Source organism: Phyllostomus discolor, chromosome 7 (assembly GCF_004126475.2).
Source record: "Phyllostomus discolor isolate MPI-MPIP mPhyDis1 chromosome 7, mPhyDis1.pri.v3, whole genome shotgun sequence".
Taxonomy (NCBI): domain Eukaryota; kingdom Metazoa; phylum Chordata; class Mammalia; order Chiroptera; family Phyllostomidae; genus Phyllostomus; species Phyllostomus discolor.
In genome coordinates this window covers 55,299,811-55,314,372 of record NC_040909.2, presented here as the reverse complement: position 1 = coordinate 55,314,372, position 14,562 = coordinate 55,299,811, and the positions used below count along the sequence as shown (strand labels likewise).

At 40.4% G+C, this 14,562-nt stretch overlaps 1 protein-coding gene across 3 annotated transcripts in view; it reads right to left on the bottom strand.

The window, feature by feature from the left end:
* Positions 1-14,562, bottom strand: part of PTPRG (protein tyrosine phosphatase receptor type G) — a 708,699-nt gene that overhangs the window by 40,750 nt on the left and 653,387 nt on the right. For all 3 annotated transcript variants that reach the window (XM_036031526.1, XM_028518657.2, XM_028518659.2), the window contains one exon: positions 2,028-2,119. In XM_036031526.1, the coding sequence (XP_035887419.1) occupies positions 2,028-2,119 (92 nt within the window). The remainder of the gene's footprint in view (positions 1-2,027; positions 2,120-14,562) is intronic.

Here is a 14,562-nt window from a genome sequence, read left to right as displayed (position 1 = left end):
TCCCGCCCCACTGTCCCCCACCCCCATTTCCTTCCCTAACTACCAGCCAGTAACATTTAAACTCTGAAGTTCAATATAGGCTACAAAGGCTTATGGCCACAGTAGGTTTTGTTGTTGTTGCTGTTTTGATAGAAACAGGGTACAGATGCACAGGACTTGTTAACAGGCATTATTCTGATGCAGCAAAGCCCATTTTAAGTCAGATCAAGTTTACAGAGGTGTAGCTGATTATTTTGAATAATTAAATGGTGTCAAAACCAGCTGTGATGAATAGCACTGGGATCTCAAATCATAAATAATTGAGAAACTGGAGTTGCATTTGATCATCCTGATCAAATTCTGTTCTCTAGAGGATAAATGTTTGTCCTGAATACTATCAACATAGTTAAATGCCTCAATATTCTTGCTCAGTCATCCAGCCAACAGTCAATTGAACTAAATCACTTTAACACCACACACAGTTGCTGTCCTCATGAATACAAAATGTTTGACTTTAAACCATGTTCTTTGTAGTGGAATAGGCACCTTTTTTGGTTAGCATCTAATAGGCACGTTAAATACTTGACATGTTTTTATTTGTTACTTTAAACATGACTTTGCATGATAAATCAGAGGGTTCTTTCACTCTACCACCTTTGCTTTGATTCTGCTCAAAAAAACAAAAACAAATAAAAAACTAAGAGAAATACTTTATTTAACATGAGTTGTCAATATAATTGCCTTTGTGATGGCTGTTGGGGACTCAGAAATTTTGCATGGAGATGGGGGCTTTTGGCCTTGTTTTTTATTCCTCACTCTCCATGCAAATAACTGCACCTCCCAGCTGTATGTATGGCTCTAGAGCAGAAGTCCCAAAACTGGACTGCAGACCAGTACTGGTCCAGGCCTGTTAGGAACTGGGCCACACAGCAGGAGGTGAGCTTGTATGTAATGCACTCGAATCATCCTGAAATCACCCCCCCAACTCTGGTACATGGAAATATTATCTTGCACGAAACTGGTCTTTGGAGCCAAAAAGGTTGGGGACTGCTGCTTTAGAGAATCTCAAAGTGCTCACTTTCCATCATGTCATTTGGACCCTCATAACCAATTTTGCAAAAAGAGGTGGACAGGTTAGCTGCTTCATCATCATCATCATCATCATCATCATTTCCATTTTCAAGTGGAAATGAGACAGAGAAAGGAACTGATTTACCCAGAAAGCTAGAAGACAGCTGAGCTGCCATGAAAACTTGGCCTCCTCTGCACAACTCCTGCTGCCAGAGATGTGCCTTCTTGAAGCGCCTCAGTGACGAAAAGGGCAGTCTGTTTAATAGCTCCTCATTGACGCCCTGTCACTATGGAACTGGCAGGGAACCCAGAGCTGGCAGGGGGCTGTGAGCTGCTCTCTACCTTGTTTCCTACATGCCAGCCAGTTCTTAGAACTAGGAGGCTGTGTTAACCCAAGTCTTGTCTCCAAGGAGTAATAATTGTGACAACAACAGCAATCAACCTCTGCATGGGCTTCACTGGGAACCCAGCAGTTGCAAAGATTAAAGTAATCATTCACTTTTCCCAACAACTTTAGAAGGTAGGCATCACAGGTACCACTTTAGAAATGAGGACACCAGTGGTCAGAGATGAAGTGACTGGCTCAAGGATAACAAAGCTCATTATGGTGAAGCCAGCATCATGCTCCTCAAACTTCAGATCTGCTGTCCCCACCACACCTTGTATACCCTGGAAATGACGCGGGATAACGATCCCTCTCCTCTGTATTATGGCTGCTGTCCCAATTACAATGAATATGAAGACCCTGAATTTGCCTTTTTTTTTCCCACTGCTAAGCCTGTTCTTTCATAGGAGTGCATGTTCAGGACATGTGCAACCTAAGTTTTATTTGAAAAGAATGCCTGTTAAAATTATAAGTGTAAGGGAAAAAATCACCACTCTCCTCATTGTTATGCATTAAGTAAATTCATTTCCAATTTACAAAAATCCCTGCAAAATAAGAGTTAGGTCTCTGGAAATTTCATTTTAAAACATACCTCAAAATCCTCAGAGAACCCATGCTGGTTATTAGAATAGAGCTCACCGATGTGTTTCACAAACTGTTTGACAGGAATGGCTTCCATGTCATCTGTGGGAATAAAATGATATTCAGAGTCACACAGTCCACTTTCACTAAACAAATAACACTCTTAAGGGATGATGGAAGACAAATATTTGATTTTTGAAAAGAGTGATATAATTGTATCACCTAAAACAGATGTCTTCAAGACAAGCATCAGCATTTATTTTATATCAGTATCTCATTATGATTTTGAATGCCTATGAGCTAGGTTAAATAGGTATTTTAAAAAAGGTTCATCATAAAAAAATTATGTCTATTTTTATATTCAAGGCAATTTACATAGTTAAATGATCATATTATACCCTTAACCAAAAGTCTGATCTCATTGAGGGTAACTATTTGTCAAGAAATTTTATCACAACCTAGGGTTTTTGTTTTTGTTTTTTTTAAATTGCTATTCAATAGGGTCCAGTTCATAGTTGGAGCAATTATGTTCTATTTCCAGTCTTTGATGTCTAAGCAATCTTTATACACCGTTACAGATAGATGCCATTTTACCAGCTGGCTTCAGGGACAATGCCATCTATGTTTAAGTGTTCAAAATTTCAGTTCAAGACAGCTGTGTCCACATGATGCCAAATAATCAGTTTGGCTCAAATAACTGGATTTTTTTGGTGTTGACAGACTAGGTATAGCTTCAGGAAGACTCCATATTCCGATTTATTAGTGTTGTCACTTCACAAGGACTATCGCAGTTCATGTGTCCCAAGTAGGTTTTCTGCGGCTTTATCTGATCTGATATGATACTTGAGTACTGCTGTAAAACGGCCACACCCCACTAACGAGCTCCCCAACCTCTTCCCTCCCCCACAAATATTTCCTTTTAAAAATACTCTGCTGAATGCGAGATAAACAACAGACATGACATTTACTTTATTCAGAGTGAAAGATCCTTGGCAAACGCACAAACATCTAAACTGCCACAGATGCTTTTCTTAGCAAAGGGTATGAAGATCTGTATGTGTAAATGAGGTCCTACTTTGGCAAGAATGTTATAGATCCAGGCCTGACAATCTGATTTCCCTTCATCTGGTGACAGTTAACATTGACTATGTCATTCCTCCTCTTTCTTTCGAGAGAGCAAAGCTCTAGGGTGGCTTTTTGCATCTATTGACATTTTCAAACTTGAATCATTCTTAAGCGGAAAATAGCATCTCTTATATTTTGTTTAAGGAAGGTGATTTATATGTTCATAATCCAAATTGCCTAGCGTAGCAGTGTTACTTATCAAATAGGTGGTGCTCTGTGTGCACAAATTCTTTCTGTGTGAACAAATTAAAGACCTAATCATTTTAATAGGCCACCTTATGAAAAAATTGCCAAGTTATTTACAAATATTTCAGGATTGAAGATGTTCATGAATATGCAATCATTTTGCACGCCCAAGAAATCTATAGCTCTGTAATGATGTAACCAGCATTAACAAAGTAAGCAGAGCCAAAATGTTTCCCCAGAATATTTAGCAGAATGCACAGTTGGAGAAAAATTTCCAAAATTATCTGATCAGTTCACTTAAAATGTTCAGAAGTAAGCAAATTCTAAAATAATGATCAAATGGCAAAGAAATTATCTTAGGGTGAAAAAGGGGTTAATATGTACAAAATTGGAGATTCTGAAAAAAAGATTAACCCAAGAATAAATTCCTCTTCAAACAAGAGGCACAATAAGTGCAATGGAGCACAACCCAGTTCCACAGACCCCCCCAGGATGAAGACCCCAGCGCCTCTCCTGTTTCCAAGGGCAGTGTGTCATTGTTAATAATGTAATAGCTTGCAGACAACATTTATTTCATGATGATAGTTTAGAACTGTACATTCCTAATAAAGCTATGGTGCCATGATTAAGCACATGGACTCTAGTTCAAAATAAGAAAAAAAAACAGCTTTAAAGCTACTTTATTCCACATGGTACAAGCCATAGCATTTTAAAGGTCACAGCCCACCTTAAGTCATTAAAAACATACTTTAATGTTAACAATTTATTATTTTTTCCTGCAAAGTGCTCAAGTGTAATATCCAAGCTAAAGCCACACATGCCCAGAGAACAGTCTGCCTGCTACCCCCATGGCTAGATGCAGCAGAAATCCAGCAGAGCTCGCATGCTAATCATGGCAATACATGACTCACCAGTCTCTCCAACTTGCTTCCTTGTTCAAGGAAGTCTGACCACGCCCCTCTGGGTTTCCGGGCACCACCAGTAATGCCATAAAATGAGCAGACAGACAGATGCACACACACCAAACATGCATGCTGTACTGACCACCATCAGCTACCCACATTAATCAAGATAAATGAAACTGGGGGGTCATAAATCTTTTTTTCTCAATAGTAAGATGAATATAAGGCTAAGACTAATTAGAAGCCATATTAGTTTTCCTCTTACATAGTGTTTTCTATTACATTTCTTTCAACACGAGTCAGGTAAAATACAATTGCTGTATCTAGCAGAAGGCCAAGCAATTAGGACATCATCATAGACCTGCACTGCTCAATCTTCATCTGGACAGACCCTGTGTTTTAAGAAGCTATCCATCTGTAAGACGCTATTTCCATCTAAACATCTGAGTTTTGTTAACAAATACACAGAGTATTAGCAGTGTAATGATGGACCAGTGCTCTTTTATGTACATGCATTAACATGTAAGATTTTCATGCTCAACTTATAGTTGAGATAGAAGCTCAGATATACTAACTGAAGGCTGGAGTGTGGCTGCAAAAGCTGGCCACCGATCCAACATCAAGAGTGCTCTGGCTCAGAAAGAACAGGTATGGCCTAGGGAAGGGTGAAGGGGAAACCCCTGGATGAGGCGTTGACTGAGCACCTAGGACTCAGCCAGATACTAGAGAAGGGGTGGGTCTCTGCCCAAGGGCAAGCTGCATACTGGAGAAGTGAGGAAGGTGACATAGTGAATGCAGGGACACTGTGTAACCACACAGTGAGGATGATAAGTGTCACCAAAGGATGGACCTGATAACTCAAGTGAGAATGCATGTCTTTGATGGAATGGTGATGGGGGGTGGGCAAAGACAAAAAAAGCTGGAATCCAAGTGAAAATGTTCTCACTGACCACAGGCTAGATGGGAGTTTGTTACTCTATGATGAAAGACAGTCTAGTGACAGTCGGTATAAAGAGAAGAGAGCCATCATTTATTAAGCCCTTACTGGTTGCTAGGGACTGCACTATATGCTTTTCATATATTTATCTTTGTAAGAACTAGTTAAAGGGCACACTGTTATCCTCATATCACACATAAGGAAGCCAAGGCAGAGCTGAGATTTGAATCCTGGTGTATACTGAACCGAAAGCCTGTGCTCCTATGCACTGATTCACTCTTAAAGCACCACAGTTTCAAGGAAAGGTGAGGAAATAGAATAGCTCAGTTAATCTGACAAAATGTTGCTTTGTAATTCTGTGCCAAAATTTTTACTTACAGAGTTTTCAGATAACCAAGGTGTATTAAATTAGGTGAAAAAAAAAAAAGAAAAAAAAAAGAAAAAAAGAAGGGACCACTACAGTTATCACTAAATCACCCCATGAATCAGTATCTGAAAAGTGGGCTGCTTGTTAGTAAATTATATTTATACTTCATTCTAAGGTTTTAGCCTTTTGTGGTTGGGATTAAATTCTGTAGGTAAGAGGTTTTTTATTCTGGCAAATCCACAGCCAAATGTTTGTGTTTCACTCCTGCTGAAACCTGAAATTAATCTCTGGTTTGTAGGTACCAAAAGCAGAGCATTCAAAGAGGGTGAATACCTCCTGAGAAGAAAGTATCAAAGCCAAGAGATTTTAGGAGGAAAAGAGCTGAATAACAATGGCCTCAAATGCAACACTGCGGGAAATAGGGAAAAATGTATCTGAACACAGAAAAAGGTTGTTTCGAAAACCTGTGGTTAGGTCTCTGTTGTACTTACATACTCAGAGCCAGCAGAGGGAAAGCACCCAGACTTTGCCTATGCTTCCAGCCTCCTTGCATATGCTAATTCTGCTTTCCCTTAATCTTAAGGAATAACAGACTAATAAAGAAAAATGGAAAAACTAAGCTTTCTTGTCTGCAGTTTTGGTTTGATATCCAAAAGGAAAAACCAGCACCCGAGGCTGTGCCTGAACAGCCACCACAGGACACTGCTGTGGGGTGGGCCCTTTGGCCTGCAAGACAGTAAAATTGTGCAGCTGTCATTCTGTCAGCTGCAGTGGTGGGGTACTCCCTGAGTACCAGGCTCCCAGAGGCAATGGTGTGAATGCAAACACTGGAGCCAGACCGCCTGGTGGTGTGACTTCACCTCTGTGTGACTCCCCTTCTTCAACTATAAAATGGGAATAACGACAGCACCTAATTCACAGAGTGTTACAAAAAGTAAACTAGATAATGTAAGTACTTATAGGAGCACTGGGCTTTTAGTACATGCATAATAACTATGATTTACTATTAGGTGCTAGTTCCTTTACATGTATGACCTGCCACCCCCTGCCGCCCAAGACCTAGGGGCTATGGTTACCTCCACTTAGAGATGGGAAAATGGGCTAAGAGAGACCAAGGAGCTTGGCCAAGGTCCACTGTCATTATCAAGTAATAGGGCCAAAGCTGACTCCCAAGTTGGCTTCTTCCACATTATAGGACTTCTCCAGACCTTAAATTAAAAATACATGGTTTGAGAGGAAAGAGAACCATACAACACAACACATTTAAAATAAACTTTCCGACAAAAAGGATTGAAGTGAATCGCTTTAGCTTTGAGGGTAAGCTTCAGTTACCTGGAAAGCTCGCACTGGTGCTCTGGTCTGCTTGATGATGCCAGGTACATCAAGTGTTACAGCATACAGCCTACCGGCCCAGATGCTTAGCTGCTTAGGTTAAGTGGCTTAAGGTCTGTTTAAATATATTCCTGCCTGCTTACTCTGGCAGTGTGTGGGTACATATGTAATTACCACTAAGATTCCACAGGGGCTTGTCACTCACTCTGTGACCAATCTCTGTAAAGTTCATTTAATCCATAGCAGTTCCCTCAAATCCTATTCCAAATTCCAATCAAATCTGTCTGTGGGCAAGGAGAACTTGTGAAGTCCCAGCACAATACTTGGATGAAGTCAAATCTTGACAGACTTTCCCCCCAACCTCAAGTCCCAGGACTGGGCTATTATCAGGTACTGTTAACCACTCCTCCGTCGAACAGATCTCCAATTTAGGAACTCGATGCACTTCTTGTCTGCCCTCTCAGCCTCCAAAGCCAAGCTCAGGCCTCTCTCTGGGCTAGTATCAACTTAGGAAGATAAAGCAAATGTGAAATAAAAGAACATTATCGAGACTTCAGTTCTTGAGTTAGGACACAAGTAGATTTTTGTCTAGACTCTTAGAATGCAAGGAGTGTCAAGGAGATTGGAACATTTTATTTCCTGCCATAAAAAGAAATATCTTTTCATTTATGAGACAATAAAGTCAAGAAAGAAAGTGCTTCATTATAGTCAAAAGACCAATGAATCTCCTTCAGAGACTATCTTTGTATAAATAAAATATGCCAACAAGGTTGGTTTAATCCCAAGGGTTTTAAACTGCAGGTTGAAATCCCTTTGATATGCTGGCACCCTGCTGAAGCCAGCGACCTTCCCATCACTAAAATGTATTTAACTACTATCATTTCTAGATTTCCAAGCTACTGGTTAGCAGCAACATTTAGTTTTGTAACGCTTTATTAGAAAGTTAGATTTTCTAATTTCCAGAGAAAAGCATTTATAAGAACATTTGTGTTTGACAATATGCACATTTGGATAAACCCTTTTAACATGCTCTATAAACAGATTAATTTCATGTGCTAATTTCTGAATTAAGAAGCTATATACAATGAAAGTCTAAGAGAATAAGTAATATGATACAGTAAATATAATTTATAAGTGATAATATGTACATAAGGCTTCATTAATAATCACAGCAAAAATATTATTCAAGTTTGTTACTTCAAAACAACACCCCCAGGTTGGGAACACTAGATTTTTAAAAGTACTTGTAGGTTTCAGAATAATGTGGATTTTAAAGGACAGAAGTTCGTGACCACTTCAGTTATCTTGGAAGATGGAAAGCCTGCGAAGGGACTGACAGCTAGGTTACTGCGTTCAGTTATATCCATCCTCACACATTAAACATGGGGAACCAGTAGCCATGGAACATTTGATTTTGAAAAACCATCAGTGACAAATAAAAATGTCAAAGCCCCTTTTCTTCTCCTGCAGAAGCCACAGTTTAACATATCTGGGGAAGAGGAGAAAACCCACTTTTCCCAAACATCATACAGGGAGCAGCCACTGCAATTCACAATTTTTATGGTGAAAGAACTGATGTCACTTCTGTAATAAATGGAACCTAACCTCAAAAGCACCTCTTTCACCCTGGCTGGTGTGGCTCAGCGGAGTGAGCGCAGGCCTGAGAATGAAAGGGTCACTGGTTCAATTCCCAGTCTAGGGCACATGCCTGGGTTGCAGGCCACGTCCCCAGCGGGGGGTGGGGGGCGTGCACGAAAGACAACCACACATTGATGTTTCTCTCCCTATCTTTCTCCTTCCCTTCCCCTCTCTAAAATAAATAAATAAAATCTTAAAAAATAAAAAAGCACCTTTTTCATGTTCAATAAATTGTCTTGCATTATTGTTGCTTTCTAATGTGGCTAACTAACCTCAGCTACCACGTCTTACACAGGTGCAGGTGAGACCAGGAAAAACATCTTCATTCTTACAAGATTGTATACAATGCAGAGTCTAAATTCCTAAAACCTTTAAAATTAGTAAAATTGATTAACTTAAAAATGCTCAAAAATACCTATAAACTGCTCTCTCCAAGGGCTGACTAGCAAAAGGTTAGCAAAGCTTTCCTTAACCATTTGCCTATTTTATATTCCTTTTCTAAAGTCAGAATAACTTACTGATTCTACTTATGCTTTGGGATTGAAAGATCAGAACTATTTATTTATGAATGTAAACCATAGCAGAATCATTTAAAAGTTGTTGATTTAGTGTCTAAACTTACTCAACATGTTTATGAATTGCTCCTAAAGTCATTTAAATCACACAGGCCTATTTTGCACAGGGAATTAAAGTATCAGTGGGTTGAGAGTCTTTTTCTTAGGAAGGAAGAGAATAAAAATGACTAGAGAACAAAGGCAAGGGGAGAGATTCTTTGATATGGAGGAAACTTTAACAGAAGAATGATCAACTCCAGGAAGATGAAAGAGAATTTAATGTAGAAGGAAATGGTCAGTGCCAGTGAAAGAAAGTAAAGATAAAGTACTAGTGAAAGAACAATTTGGAAAAAACTAAAGACAATATTCATATTTTGATTTTGAAGATGTCTTGATTGAAAATGAAGAGCCTCAAGATTCGAGACATCAGAACAGCCAAAATAGCACACCAAGAGGTAGCAGAGCCATTGCTAAGCATCTGTGCTTTGAAGTCACACAGAATTATAATGCTTGCTCTGCCATTTACTTATGTCACTTTGGGCAAATTAAATAATGACTCTGAGCCTCAGTTTCTTCATCTGTAAAATGGAGATATCACTTGCAGCAGTCTCTGTAGGACTACAGTGAAAATAAACATATTGCACCAACTTGGTAAATGCTTGATAAATATTAGATGGTGATGACGATGTTTTCTAAAAAAGAATAAATGTAAAATAAATTCTAGGAACAGATATATTATACATTCTACAATGCTGATGCAGGAGCTCTATTTTACAACAGTTTGGTACCCAAATTTTCAATCTTACCCCGTTACACACATTTTTTAACCAGTTTACTGGTGGTTGTCTGGATATATCTTTTAAAAAATCAGTTATAAAAAATGAGGCATTCCAGTGATAAAATAAGTTGATAAATCTGGGCCAGTAGTACTATTCTTAGGTTTTGAACAAGGATAAGATGTAATTGAGATTCAGTGGGCAGAATAAGTGTTCTATAAGAGCTACATAAATACCCTATTATTTTTAGAAATAAGAACAAGTAGATAATTCCTAAGGTAAATCATTTAAAACCATCCCAAGAAAGTCTCCATTAAAGAAAAGTTGCATTGAGAGTTTTTGTTTTTTTTTTTTTTAGATTTTATTTATTTATTTTTAGGGAGGGAAGGGAGGGGGACAGAGAGAGAGCGAGCGAGAAACATCAATGTGCGGTTGCTGGGAGTTATGGCCTGCAACCCAGGAATGTACCCTGGCTGGGAATCGAACCTGGGACACTTTGGTTCCCAGCCCGCGCTCAATCCACTGAGCTACGCCAGCCAGGGCTACATTGAGAGTTTTAACAGGGTGAAAATAACTCACAAATTTATTACGAATTATGTTTTTCTTATAATGAATTTCCTCATGCAAGAGAGAGTTTGTACTATAATCACTGGGAAAAACCTTAAGAATAAAGAACATAATAGATGGTTAAAGCGCTTCATAAAAATTAAAATATTTTACAAATGTAATTATTAAACAGGATTGTGGTGCTTAATTTAAGAAAAATAAGAAATGGGATTGAGTTAAAAACTATTTGAAGACAGGTCACATAGGGTACTGCTTCCCAGTTAAGGGTGCAATGCGTTCATCCAGGCACCTCTTCATAGTTAGAAAGGCTGTTACCTGTGAAAACCTGAGAAAACAGAGCAGCCTCACTCTTGGTTTCTCTAGGTAAGTTCTTGAACAGCACACTGCGTTACAGCTAAAGTTATTCATTTTTGCGAACGCATAACAACTTGCCAAGGATGCATCTGCTATGCCAAGCGAGGCACAACCGAGAACCATGGATTTCTCAGTCAGAGGCGAATTTGAAGACACTTTCTTTTCCTGTACTTACAATGAATAAGAACTAGCAGGAAGTCACATTTAAAGGAATGCCTTTGGGTTGTAAGTATTTTACTTGGTAATTAAATAGGTAGCTGGCAAATGATTCAGAAAAGATTTTAAAAGCACTTCTAGTCTAAGACTCCTACTCAGAGGTGTGGCAAGGCAGGAATGACTGATGGCATTTTCTGAGGTTCCCAGAGATCTGGAAGTCCCAAAGCCTGAGTCAAAGAGCATGGCACAGAGGGCACAGCCAATGGGTGTGGCTCAGTATTAGGGATGACCTTAACCTGAGAACCACACAAATACTCGCTCTCCAGGCTGCTGGGATGACCACCAGCATGACTCCACAGCTGACACTTTTGGCTTACTCTTTGGTTTCCAAAGTACTTTTATACTTATCACCTTGAGTGCAGGTAGGGCAGAGACACCACTCACCTGACAGGCTCTGAAAACTCATGCTCAGAGAGGTGAGGTCGTAGACCCAAGGTTTCATGATGGATGCAGGGCAAGAGACTAGGTTTTCTGATACCTAATCCAGTGGAAACAGTGAAAACAAAGACAGCACAAGAAGTGTCTCACCATTTAACATTTTAAAACAGATCTCAGTTTCACAACTACCAACAGCTGTGTTTGTCACATGAATCAGTTCAGAGGAGAGAGGCTCCCAGGCAATTTCCAGAGGTCAACAGATATCCTAGGTGATGCAAGAGCAAAATGATTGGCCACATGCTGTTGCACAAATCAGGCCAATTTGACAATACTATTTATCCCATGCTAGTGGAAGACATGTGTCCTGCCTGCTTCCTTTCCTCTCAAAAGCACCAGTGCGGCTCCCCTGCACCAAGAGTGAAATTTTCCTGCTACCCTCTTGTTTCTGGGGATCAGGTTTTACTGAGAAGCTGACTAGATGGGGAGAACCCGTCCAATTCCAACAGAATCTAGTGAGCTAACATACACAGACACAGAGAGGGCCAAGTGAGTCCCCAACCACAACTGTACCTATTGGGGGCTCACTAACAAGGAAACGTTCCTTCTCTGTATTCCGAGAATGACTGACTGTGCCTCTGAGCTGCACAGCTATGGCCTTTTAGGAACTTTCAGGAAGGTTTTATGACATTTATTCATTTATTCTCTCCCTCTTGCCCTCTCCACTCCTTCTTCTTGTCACAGATTTAAAGGGTACCTACTATGTGCCAGGTATTATTCTAGCCCTAAGGAGGCACTCACTTGCCTTTATGAAGCTCTCATTCTAGAGGGTGGACACCACAAACAAGTACAATTGGATGGTGAAAAGTGTTCTGGGGAATGAGGTAGATAAGTGGGCCGGGGAGCCTTGGCTGTGTGGGGGATGAAGCTATAGTGCAAGTAGTACTGACCTGAAGCTGAGATGGGGGTGTAGGTAGGCACACTTCACCTCCCTGGGTAACCACAAAAGGAATTACAAATAAATCTCGAAACAAATAACACCCAGACTGTCAGAAAATTGAACTGTATGGAAGTCTGACAACCAAGGATTTAAAGAAGCCCTATTCATCCAGATGGGTAAGAGGGAGGGAGAGTCAGAGCTGGGGGGGAGCCAAGGAGACAGCGGAGAGGTGGCAGCAGCAGTGGTGGAGCAGCACGGGCAGTCTCACACTTACACGGGAGGGATACCTGGGGAGTGAGTGATCCCAGCCCCAGGCCAGACCACACAGCCCAGGGTTCCAGCACCAGGAAGATAAATCCCCATTAACTTCTGGCTGTAAAAACCAGTGGGGGTTGGGGTGGCAGAAGAAACTGCCAGATTTTTAGGAAACTCTGCTTCAAGTGTCCACATGGTCTTAAAATGTACACAAACTTACCCACTCTGGGATTTGACACCAGGGCAACAGCTGGAAGGGCACCAGTTGCATACAGGGAGTAGGTGAAGTGACTGGAAACAGGGTGAATGCCAGGCAAACCCCCAGAAGCCAGGCAGCAGCACAGTCCTTTCTCTGGGCCCTCCCCCGACACAGAGCTGCAAAGCTGTGAAGCAGGTTGCCCCACCCTGACGATTACTCTAAGGCTCTGTCCTACACAATTTACAGGTGCATTTTGCAGGGAGTCAAAGCAGCTCTACCTAATACACAGAAACAAACACAGGGAGGCTGCCAAACTGAGACCACAAAGACATATGGCCAAAATGAAAGAACAGAAAAAAAAAAAACAGAAAAAGAACTAAACGAGACAGAGATAACCAACCTATCAGATGTAGAGTCCAAAACACTGGTGATCAGGATACTCAGAGAAATGACTGAGTATGGCCAACAGCATAAAGGAAGAAATGAAGGTTACTCTAAGTGAAATAAAGAAAGATCTACAGAGAACCAATAGCAAAGGGAAGGAAGCTGGGATTCAAATCAATGATTTGGAATATAAGGAAGAAATAAACATTCAACCAGAAGAGAAAGAAGAATTACAAAATACGAGGATAGTATAAGAAGACTCTGGGACATCACCAAATGTGCCAACATCCGAATTATAGGGATGCCAGAGAAGAGAAGAACAAGAAATGGAAAACTTATTTGAAAAAAAAAATGATGAAAGGAAACTTCCCTAATTTGGTGAAGGAAATAGATATATGAGTCTAGGATGCAGAGAGAGGCCCAAACAAGACGAACCCAACAACAACCACACCAAGACACATCATAATTACAATGCCAAAGGTTAAAGGTAAAGAGAGAGAAAGCAGCAAGAAAAAAGCACAGAGTTACCTACAAAGGAGTTCCCATAAGACTATCTACTGATTTCTCAAAAGAAATTTCACAGGCAAGAAGTAGTGAAAATGATAAAAAGCAAGAACCTACCACCTAGATTACTCTATCCAGCAAAGCTGTCACTTAACATGTAAGGGAAGATAAAATGCTTCCCAGACAAGGTAAAGCTAAAGAAGTTCCTCATCACCAAGCCCTTAGTATATGAAATGTCAAAGCGACTTATTTAAGAAAAAGAAGATCAAAACTATGGACATTAAGGCGACAAACTCACAACTATCAACAACTGAATCTAAATAACAACAACAACAACAACAACCACACAACCTAGCAAACAACTACAGGACAGGAACGGAATCACAGTATGGAGATCTTTTGGAGGGTTATCAGTGGGGAGGGGGAAGAGGAAGAATAGGGGAAAAGGCATAGGGGTTAAAAAGCACAATTGGAAGTTACAAAATAGACAGGGGGGAGTAAACGATAGCATAACAAAATGGAGAAGCCAAAGAACTGAACTTATATGCATGACCCATGGACACAAACTAAGGGGGGCATTGCTGCGAGGGAAGCGTGGTAGTGGGTAGAGAGGGGCAAAGAGGGAACAATTGTGACAATTGTAATAGCATAACCAATAAAATACACTTAAAAATAAAATAAAAGCCACCAGAAAAAAAGTAGTGCCTCTGTTTACAAAAGAATAATTAATGTCTAGAGCAGAGGAGGCAAACACAAGGCCCACAGGCTGAATCTGGCCCTCCACCTCGTTTTATCCGGCTGGCACCCTGTTTCTAGCCAGTGGCAGAGCCAAGCTCCTTGGCCCTAGTTAAGGAGTAGTTACATTTATACAGTCCTAAAATTACATTCAGCCCTTTGAAGGCAACTGCAAGGCTGATGTCGCCTCCAGTGAAAA